The sequence below is a fragment of the Macrotis lagotis genome, chromosome 7, assembly GCF_037893015.1.
Source record: "Macrotis lagotis isolate mMagLag1 chromosome 7, bilby.v1.9.chrom.fasta, whole genome shotgun sequence".
Classification (NCBI taxonomy): domain Eukaryota; kingdom Metazoa; phylum Chordata; class Mammalia; order Peramelemorphia; family Peramelidae; genus Macrotis; species Macrotis lagotis.
The window spans coordinates 55097253-55108512 of record NC_133664.1 but is presented as its reverse complement, the minus strand read 5'-3'; the positions used below and the strand labels follow the sequence as shown (position 1 = coordinate 55108512).

General features: G+C 43.8%; 1 protein-coding gene across 1 annotated transcript; it reads left to right on the top strand.

Moving 5' to 3' along the window:
- The first annotated feature begins 3689 nt into the window (after nucleotides 1–3689).
- On the top strand, nucleotides 3690–11260 carry C1QL3 (complement C1q like 3). The gene is made up of 2 exons (XM_074195067.1): nucleotides 3690–4277; nucleotides 10683–11260. Exons 1-2 carry the CDS (start codon nucleotides 3690–3692, stop codon nucleotides 10860–10862), a joined length of 768 nt encoding a protein of 255 aa, XP_074051168.1. The 3' UTR covers nucleotides 10863–11260.

Genomic DNA, 11260 nt, shown 5'->3' with positions numbered 1-11260 from the left:
TCCCTCATCAAGAGGTATGGCAAGGACAGGGGATCTGGGGGAAATGGGAAAGGAGGCACCTAAACAGTGACAGGATAGATGGCAATAAGCATCTGGGTGGATGGGACGTGAGGCATGTCTGGGGCCATTTATATATCGGAGTTTAGATGATTTTGTAATCAATCACTCATCCTTCCCTCCTTAGAGCTAATATAGCATTTTATCTTGCTTCTCTCTAATATATTTATCAAGTAGTAAGGTAGCTAGATGGCACAGAAGATAGAGCACTGGCTTTGGAGTCAGGAGGATGGGAGTTTGAAACCAGCCTCAGACATTTACTAGCTGTGTGACCCTGGGCAAATCACTTAACCCTGATTGCCTTGCCTTCAGGGTCATCTCCAGTCATCCTGATTTCTATCTGGTCACTGGATCCAATGACTCTGGAATGAAAATGAAGTTGGTGACCTAACACCCCCCCACACTCAAATCCAATTCATGTACTTGTCATGGCATCACCTCCCTGATGTCATGGTCGTCCTTGAGAATGAAGGACAAAATGTTATCATGTAGCATTCTGAATTATTTATCTGTGATGGTCTTTTTTCTTTTTACTAGACTATATGTTTAATGAGGGCAGGGATTTTTGTTTTATGTAAACTTATCTTTGCATCTTTCCCTCCTCATTCCCTTGAGAATGGTAGAGTGATCTATATTTAGTAGGCACATAATATTTTCTGAATGAATAATATCTTTGAGTCCCTTTCAGCATCATAAATCAGTTTTAAGATGTGAGGATACTGAATTGGTAAATAAACTTGATTGTGTTATCAGTGAAAGGAGGACAAAATAATTAGTTATCCAGGTTATACTGGCTTGTGGGGCAATACAGCTTTAATCTCTTCCACTCTCATTGGGGGAACCCCAAGTAGTCTGAAGACCCTTTCCATGAATTTAGTTCTAAATGTGCTGTGTCTATACCCACTCCCTTTTTCTACCACCTGTATAGTCTTGGCAATACTCAGGCTTTGTAGATTTATTTTGGTTGATGTTTTAAAGAATAGCCTCTTTATATACTCCCACATCTTTTTTTTTAAAGAGGGGTATTCTCCAGGAAAGTATTCATGAGGGAATATATTGAGGCCAAGAGTAACATAAGTATCTTGTATCTGCTCAAAAGACTATGCACACAAAAACTGCATTTGCATGCAAGCATCCATGTAAGTAAAACCACCACTGGAAAAGAAAGAGACTAGAGCGTTAGAACACAAGGAGGAATATTTCTAAGTTGTAAGAATCAGCAGCTAGGCAGGAAGATAAGGTGACCCAATCACCCGAGTACCTGCTGGCCTTACTCTTTACCTCTGATTCTCCCAGGAAAGAGGAAAAGGAGCTGCTGACATTTCTGCTTAAAAGAATCAATGAATCTTTGTTTCCCTGTCTGTTCATTTGACCTTATTGTGTTATGGAACAGTGGGGGGGGGGGGGCGGAAGAGAAGCTCCCCAATAGAAGTGGTCAGGAGGAGAGAGGCAAGATGCAAAGCAGAGAGAAGAAGGTTTTTCCTATCAGACATCAGAGGTAAGATCAGAGACTTCTGATCATCACCAGGATGCTATTATTTGTTGGTGGTTATCTTATTTGTTCCCTGAATCTCATTTGGGATTCTTACCCTGCTGTAATAAGTCACCATCTTCTCAGCTATCATTCCCGTATTGACAAGCAAATGTCATCCCCATTTGATTGACGTCCATTGCTCCTGAATGCAGAAGTACGATTTAGGAATCAATGCTGTTTATTTATTTAAAGCTGTTCTTGTGTGTCTCATGTATTCGTTGGTGGGATAACTTGCTTAATATCCACTCTGGGGACTTTTCTATTAATATTACAAATTCAGCCTGTTCTTTGACTTCACACTTAAACCTGCCCATTCTTTCCCATTTCCCTCCCTCTTCCCCCTGCCCCCCAACCCACATGGGAAATCTGCTATGGAAACTATCTTTCTGTATCCCTATCAGAGAGAGACCTTTTCTGGAGCCCTGTGATGCATTGCTTTGTCTGAGGACATTTGAAGGCAGTATGCCAAATAGCCCCTTTCTTAGGGACCGGAATTCTTTTAAGAAAGCAGAGCCAAGGACAAAAGGAACCGTCACTCCTCTGATTCGGAAGCATGTCCACATCTATGTCGCAGTGTTGGTTTGATCTGGTCCCTGTTCCCAGAGCGTGGGGACAGGTAAACCTGGCCCCTCTATGCCAAATGTTTGGCTTTGGAGACAGATGACTTAACTCCCAACTTTAGTGAATTGCATTCACCAGAGATAGGAAGTTTAACGTGCTAACTTTCTTGCCAGAAGCAAAGTTTCTTCATTTGAAGAAACCTGTTAGGAAAACAAGGTGGCTTTCAAAAGAACTTCCACTGGCACCATTTAAACATTCCAAAAGGTTGTGCTTCTATGGGGGAAAAAATGGCTTTACACATAATACTTCAAGGACTATTGGGAGCCAGGTCTTGTTGGCCCAAGCCTCTGTGCCTCCTTTATTCAGATGCTGTTCCTGGTAGAGGGGAAAGAGGGCCAAGACGCGCATGACTTTCTAGTCCAGGTTCAGGGACTTGGAAAGCCATCCTGAACCTCCTTTCCCAGAGCCCCCTCCAGCGCCCGGCCAAATAGGCAAGATGTCCTCACTCAGGTCCGGCAAGGGGACCTCGTCTGGGATTTCACTGTTCATCCTTTGGGAAGAGAAATGGGAAAAAAACGGGGGGAAACATCCCCACATTGTCAGAGTGGTGCCAAACTCCCTGTGAGTGGGCTGAGCGGAGCAGATGCTGGAATGTGATGCCAGAGCGGCTCCCCTTCCTCTGCGCCTTGGGTGCCTATAAATTGCTCGGGCGCGCTTGTCAGCCTCCTCTTCTCCTGGCAGGTGGCATCGGAGCAGGCTCCATCTCTCAGTCTGTGCGTGCGCGCCCGCCCGGCCGGCCGGCCCAGAAGCGCTCTGCTCCTCGCCCGCCGGCTCGCTCTCCGCCTCCGCGGCGCGGCCGCCTCGCTCCGGCCCCGGGAAGGGCAGCGGGCGCGGGAGGCGAGGGGTCTCCGCCTGTGCCCGCCGCGGCTGCAGCCCCCCGGCTTGGGGGAGCCGCGCGCTCTCAAGCCCCCTGACCGCTCCCGAGCCCCAGAGTTGGGCTGGGGGGAGAAGCGCCGGGCGGCTCGGGGAGAGGGGTCTCCGCCAGGAAAGGGTGGGGGGCGGAGGCGACACGAAGCAACTTCGGACGGAAAGTTGACTGCAACTGGCCGAGGCTGCGAAGACAGGGGCGCAGCGGATGCCGAGCGGCGGCGGCCCGGCGTGAGCGGCGCCCCCGGCCCCCCGAGGCGGCCGCACAGGCTCCAGCGGCGGCGGCGGCAGCCACAGGTGCGCAGGGGCGCAGCCCCCCCCCCCCCCAGCTCGGGACTTCAACTTAAGTCACCTTCCTTCCGCCCTCCCCCCGGCGGCCGCGCAGGGAGGAGGAGGAGGAGGAGGAGGAGGAGGAGGAGGAGGAGGAGAGCGGCCGGACGCTCGGCGCCCCAGGGAGTCGGGGCTTCGGAGGGGGTCGTTTCGGCTCTGAGGAGGTCCCCGCCCAGCCTTCAAAATTTTGTCCAAAAGCAGACAGGAGGATCGGCCCGCGCTGAGCCGGCTGGTGGGCAGCAGGAGGCGCCTGATCGCCGCCGGGGCCCTGGGGGTGGTGATGGTCCTGCTGCTGGTCATCCTCATCCCGGTGCTGGTGAGCTCGGCCGGCACGTCGGCGCACTACGAGATGCTGGGCACCTGCCGCATGGTCTGCGACCCCTACGGCGGCACCAAGGCCCCCAGCACGGCGGCCACCCCTGACCGCGGCCTCATGCAGTCGCTGCCCACCTTCATCCAGGGCCCCAAGGGCGAGGCCGGCCGGCCCGGCAAGGCCGGCCCCCGCGGGCCGCCCGGGGAGCCCGGGCCGCCGGGGCCCGCGGGGCCGCCCGGGGAGAAGGGCGAGCCGGGCCGCCAGGGCCTGCCGGGCCCCCCCGGGGCCCCGGGGCTGCACGCGGCCGGGGCCATCAGCGCCGCCACCTACAGCACGGTGCCCAAGATCGCCTTCTACGCGGGCCTGAAGCGGCAGCACGAAGGCTACGAGGTCCTCAAGTTCGACGACGTCGTCACCAACCTGGGCAACCACTACGACCCCACCACGGGCAAGTTCACCTGCTCCATCCCGGGCATCTACTTCTTCACCTACCACGTCCTCATGCGCGGCGGCGACGGCACCAGCATGTGGGCCGACCTCTGCAAGAACAACCAGGTGAGGCCCGGGGGCGCCGGGGCCGGGGCCGGGGCCGCGGGGAGGGCGGGCGCTGCCGCGGGCGCCCCGAGCGCTCCGAGGAGGGCCAAGGGGCGACTTTTTTCCGACGGCCAGCTTGGAGAGGGCGGCCCCGCAGGAGCGGCCCGGGGCGGGGGGCGCTCAGGGGAGGGCCCGGGGGGGGGGGGAAGGTCGGCCTCAGGGGGAGCACCCCACCCTAGAGGGCTGAGCGCCCCCCCCAAGATGCTCCGAGCAGGGGCGCCCCGACCCGGAGGGGCTGCGCGGGCCCCGGGAGGGAGGAAGAGGGAAACTTCGGGGAGAGGGAGGAGGCGGGGAAAGCGGGGAGACCAGCAAGTCCGTGCGGGGCTGCGGGGCGCAGCTGGCTCCCGGCCGGCCCAGGTCCGGGCCGCTGGGCCCACGCGCGGCCGCGGGAAGGCCCGGGGAGAGCCGGGGGCCAGAGGCCGCGGAGCCCTCGGGGGCTTGGGCCGGCACGAAGGTGGGCGCGCGGGGCTGCCTTCCTCCGGGACTGAAAGAGCCCCCAACCTGCCGGAGTCCTGCTTTCCGGGACGCCCCCAAGGAGAGCAGCCACTACGGGGCTTTTAAAACACGCGCCTCCCTCCCAGGCAACTCAGCCTTGCAGCACCCCTCTAGGAGGAGAGAGGCACGATGTTAATTGGGTGCGATTAATGCGGACCCTCTCCTTCCCCCTAGGCGCACTGTCCTGGGAGGGATCGGCACCATCATTTAACTGCAGAAAAGGAGGGCTTCAGCTCCCCCACTACCCACCCCCCACTTTTCTTCCATTACTTCCCACTTGAGCTCCATCAAAACAAAAAGTCAGAGGATAGTTACCTGGATCTCAAACCTTCCAGAAGGCCAGAGGCATCGGAGGCTCAGCAAACAGGCCAAAGGCCTTTTCTTAGAGTGACTTTCAAGGGTCCAAGGAATAGAAAAAGAGGTATCCTGCCCAGCAGGAGGCACTGCCAGGGATGTGTATTAGGATTATTATGAATGAAAACAATATTAAAATAAAGAGAAAATTTCTCTCATCCCCCGGAGTGTTATAGATCATTGCCGAAGGCAACATAACTCAGTGTACGAAAAATAGGTCATTTAGGGGGGCATGATACCCTAAAAGGTATGTTTTACTTTTATAGATAACCAATTAGTAGGGATTTATTATATATTTATCACATCTCCTAAATGGAGATGTGATTAGTAGAGGTAACAGGGGGGAAAAGCACATTAAAAAATGACTGTACTTTTGGTTTAATTTTTTTTCTCTTAGAATTCCCTTAATCTACTGAACATACTTGAATGCATAAGTTCCAGTTCTATTTCATTATTGTACTTTTGGATTTATTATTATTATTTTCCCTCTCAGAATCCCCTCATTCTATAGAACATATATAAATGTACAAGTTTCATTTATATTACTTTATTGCACTTTTAGTTCATTTATTTATTTTTTTTGCCTCTCAGTATTCCCTTAATCTATTTTTTTGGTCTCTCATAATCTCTTAATCTACAGAACATACATTGAATGTATAAGTTTCAGTTCCATTTTATATATATATATATATATATATATATAATATATATATATATATAATTGTGTGTGAGTGTGTATATGTATGTATATATATAAAATTTGCCTCTCAGAATCCACTGAATCTATAGAATATTTCACTGTCATGAGTGCACAAGTTTCAGTTCTATTGACACAAATTAAGTTTTGAGAATGTGTATGTAATAGATTATTCATTGATGTAATAAAATTTCATCTTATTTAAAAAAAAAGATCAAAAATTTACCTTTTTTTTTTTAGAGATCTGGCAATAGAAAAAAAAAGAGAGGAATAATCCCAGTTGAAATAGTTGAAGTTTGATCTTTAACCTAAGGAGACTGTGTTTGTTATAATGATTTTGTTAAAACCTTTCTCTTTTTTTTCCCCTCCAAAGGCTAATTGCTTTGGGGTTTTATATTGGGGGAGTAATTATATTGGGGGAGGTTTCACAGATAGAGACCTCTTTTGTATAGTCAGAAAGACAAGGCAAAAGCAGATAGCCAGACTTTGTATGTGATGATGTGTAGTAGCACTTTAAATCATTTAGATAAGTTAATTTTGCCAGATGTATGCAACAGGTAATTTTTTTAAAAAGCATATTGTAGTAAGCAGATTACTGTAGATTAAGAGATAAGAATATTCTGCTTCTGAAATTGTAGCCTGTGCTAGAGTAGGCAGAGAAATGTGATAGGAATGCCACAAAAGTATCTTTCCTTCAATTTCTCCCCTTTGAAATTCTATAACATCCCAATAATTTTTTGGCAACATTTTCCATCCTATCCCAATCTTTGATCTGACCTAATTTATGTCTATAAAACTGAAACTTCTGCCTCCATGTCGGTATTATGTTCAATGGATTAAGTGGAGTTTGAGAGGTTTAAAAAATAAAATAAAATAAACAAAAATGCAATATGCTTCAGGGAAGAGAGAGGAATGCTACTGTACCAGAACCACAGAAGAGCCATTTCATTTATGCTCTGTGTTGAATGCAGGATCACAGATGGAAACATCAAAGGCCAGTAAATTAATCTGATATGCCACTTAACCTTTTGTTTATGGTTTCTCAGAAGTACTAGGAAAATGAAATTATGAGAACTTCAGTAGCAATTAATTAAATTAGCAAATGTCTGCCATAAATATTGTCTCTAATGATAAACCTTTAATAATAAGATAATGATAAAAACAACTCCTTCTGTCTTACTTTGATAAACTTACCATTAAGAGGGATATAAAGGCTGAGTGTTTTTTTTTGTCTGACCAAATAAGCTTAAATTTATTTTTACATTTTGTCTCTTTTGTTGTTTAGGATAGGCTAAGACCAAAATCATTCAAAGTAGAAGTAAAAAAAGAAAAGCAGAAAAATCTTTGTGCTCCTTAAATTAAGTAATCAACCTTGAGAGCAAACGATTGTGATTCTATTGAAGATACCACTTTTGCTTTTTAAACCACAACAAACTAGCAAGTGAACACAGAAAAAAGATCAGAAATTGATAATTTAATAATATAGATAGTTTTCTTTCCTTAGAATTTAACTTAAGTGCCAGATATGTGTAGATAGTTTATTTGTGTGATTACTGTAGTATGTTCGTTCTCTTTTTATGGACTTTGGGAAATGCTAAAAGATAAAAAACAAATTCTTAGGAAGCATGTAACAGAAAACATGGTGGATTACATTTAGGGATACACTAGTGAGAGTGAATTAAAGGTGAAGAAAGTATCACATTCCCTGAGAAAACATCCAAATCAGTGTACATTTAGGAATTCAAAATCATCTCCAGGGTGAATATATTACCCTTAATAATCCGAGAGCTTCAAAAATTGCTGAAGTCACAGAGCTGCCTCCTATGTATTTGCAGCTTCCAGGTCCCATTATACCTTTTGCAATATGATGAGGTGGGCAGGCATAGTAAAAAGATATCAAGTATACTGGAGAATGATAATTGTTTAATTTGGAAGGTCCTGTAGCAGAGTATTTAAAGTCTTATGGGATTCTTCTCAGACATTAAAAAGAAATTGCACTTGCTTTTCTAAACAAAGGAAGGGAAACCTGTAAGGGGGGTAAAAGGCTGGAATGAAGGATCAAACTCATACATTTACAGGGTTTGTGGGGATACACAACTGAATAGAATTTGCTTTATATCTTAACTACTATTGCCAATAAATCATCATTTTAATAGAGAGAAGGAAGACTTTAATGTTTAAAGCAATAAACTGAAAATACACTCATATTTTAACCTAAATATAAAATATTATGTAAATTCTATTAACAGCTATTCATTATATACTAGATTGTCAAACATAAGAATGGATTATTTTTTCTATTCAGTACCGCAAAGAATTATTATGTGATTTATTTTTGATCAGCCTTTAAAGGCTAGGCTTTTTGGTTTTTGTTTTTTGTTTTAATATGTATTTGAAATAGCAACATCTTATCAGTAGGAGTTTTTCCTGGGGAATAATGACTAGATGGAGTTAATGATTCAAGGTGATCAAACTCCTTATCGCTGGCAATTAATTTCCAGGAAATGTTTTGTGGTTCAACTATTATTATTTAATGATGGCAGCAGATCATTTCACTCAACTGGTATGTATGTATGTATGTATATATTTAGTGAATATTCCCCGGTATAATCACATGGTATGTTGTCATCTTCATAAGGAAAGTAAGTGCAAGTTTGTATAGTGTTAAACTGTTCTATTGCCTTTAGGTTCTTCTTACCCTTTGGCATGTGATACCTTAAAAGATTTCTATCCCCCACCCCCTTCCTTACTCAAATTACTTTTTTGAGTTCAGCAATTATCAAAAAGATTTCTCCTTTTTTATAACATTTCAGCATTAATGTGGTATCATCCTACATGAAAATTTAAATTATCATTTAAACTCTGAAGGGAAGGCAAGGGATTCTTGACTTATGGGTCATTTCTGGCCCCTCCCCCTCCAATTTGCCAGTGATAAAAATCCAGGATATTGTTCACTAAATCATCTATTATTGCTTAGTTGAGACTTGCAAAAAACATTCCATTCCAATCTCCTTTACTTGAGAAGATGTGACTATATTAGGAGGTATTAACTAGTCACAAAGAGGAAGATGTTTTACTCAAATAAATCACCTACAACTATGCTTACCAAAATGCTTTACAAGGCAGAACCAAAACAGAATTAAATGAATCTGAAGCTTAATTTGAGTTGTAGATGTGACAGAATGCTCATATCACTTGATGTGATGGGCAATTTGACTGTTTGCAAATGCCTATCAACTCACTAATGAGATCACAGACCGGATTCCGGAGCTGCTCACATGCTGAAGACACATTTACAGCCATCAAATGATAAAAGTACATTCAATTAGAGAATTCACATTCTAAGTAATGTAGAGCCCTAAAATAATGGGTATTTAGTTCATTTTCTGTCTTGTAGGTTATGCTCAGTTTAGTTCATTGATTTAAGGGGACATGCCAGCATTGCCTGCCTAACTAAAGATGCTCAAAAAGATCAATATATAGAAAAAAGAACTCCAAGCAAACTTAGGTTGTCTGCCCAAAGATGGTAAATGAGGTTGATTTCTAAAGTGGCATGATAACAGGCACTTCTCTTATCTGGGTAGTGCAATAGAGTACTGGTCTTGGAGGAAAAAATCCAAGGCCAAATCTTGCCTCAGATCCTTAATAGCTTAAAGTTATATGACCCTGATTGGGTCTCAAAATCTTATTTCAGTTTCTTTTTATCTGTAAAATAGGGATAATAATAGATTCTACCTTAAAGGATTAGTGCTATTTAAATGATGACCATTACCATCAACCCCCATCACCACAAACACCACCGCCCACCATTGTCTTCTATACTACAGATTTATTTTCTTTTATATTTTTAAGACTCTGATGACTCAACAGATTTGTTGATTATCATTAGTTTATTATTTATTTATTTTGACTAGACAATCAGGGTTAAGTGACTTGCCCGGGGTCACACATATGTGTCAAATGTCTGAGGATAGATCCGAACCCAGGTCCTCCTGATTCCAGTACTGGTGTTCTATCCACTGTCCAACTACCCCTGAGTATCATTGGTTTTAAAAAAAAAAATTTTGAGAATCTGCTCTGTCCATTTAGAACATATTTTAAGGTTTGCTTATATAAGGTACTTTTATTTTATTATTATTATTATTATTATTATTATTGTGTTTTAAAGTTTAAATTCCTTGGACCTTTTTCTACCACATATCTTAAAGAATTTTCCATTAAGGACCTAAGGTATTTATCAAGTTCTGTGGTAAGTTTCAAAAGGGAAGACTAATGGAATACAGGTATGAATAGTCTCATTTTTTTTGACCTCTTGCCAGGCTGTCTAGTTAATGATGGTTTAAAGTAAAGTGCAGGAAGATGAGTATTTTTTCCCCTTATTTCAAGAAGAAATGTTGAATGGATAAGTGGAGTCAAGACAGGAGGGAAGTTTTACAAAGAAGAAGAGAAATTGTTTTGTATTGTTTTTGTATTTTTAAATCTTATTTGTATATACTATTTTAATAGTCAAATTAATGTGTCACAATGGTGATGAAAATAGTAGTTAAATTGATAAGGAAGCTGAATGGAGTCTCACCTCATTGCTGTCCTCAAGATTTGTGTAACAGGACTGTGAGTGAGTGGAAACCATGGTATAATGACATCATTCTTTTCTAGTAACAAGTAACCATAGCTTGAAAATATCCATTTCCATACTACGCAGGGTCTATTGAGTGAAAATACATAGAAGTCTACAATTCTCATTTAAATTTAGGTCTTTGAGTACTTGAAGGAAGGATCCTAGGTTTTTAACAATCATTTCAATTGTCTGTTTTACATAGGTCCGTGCTAGCGCGATTGCTCAGGATGCTGATCAGAATTACGACTATGCCAGTAACAGTGTGGTTCTTCATTTGGAGCCGGGAGATGAAGTCTACATAAAATTAGATGGAGGAAAAGCACATGGAGGAAACAACAACAAATACAGCACATTTTCTGGATTTATTATTTATGCAGACTGATAATTCAGAAACTAAGCTTATTTCTTCTGAATTGGAGCACTGGATCCATGATGGCTCACGCCTGTGAATCAAGAATCCCAGTGGATACCAACAGTGGGGCACCTCAATAGTGTGTGTGTGTGTGTTGGGGGGAGGGGGGAAATCAAATGCTACCTGACTCACGTCTGTACAACTCAGAAAAAAACCCTTATGTTAAAAAATATTAAAAACAAGATACGCAGATGTGTGATCCACTACCGCCGCCAAAGCAAATACTCCTTAATGTTAGTGTCCATGTGAATGAAGTCCTATAGAGATCACAAGTTTTTATAGAAAAATCTACTACACTGAATTATTTCTTCAATATATATGATACTTTGGTGTATTATGATATTGCTGCTTTTATCCATATGTCAGCT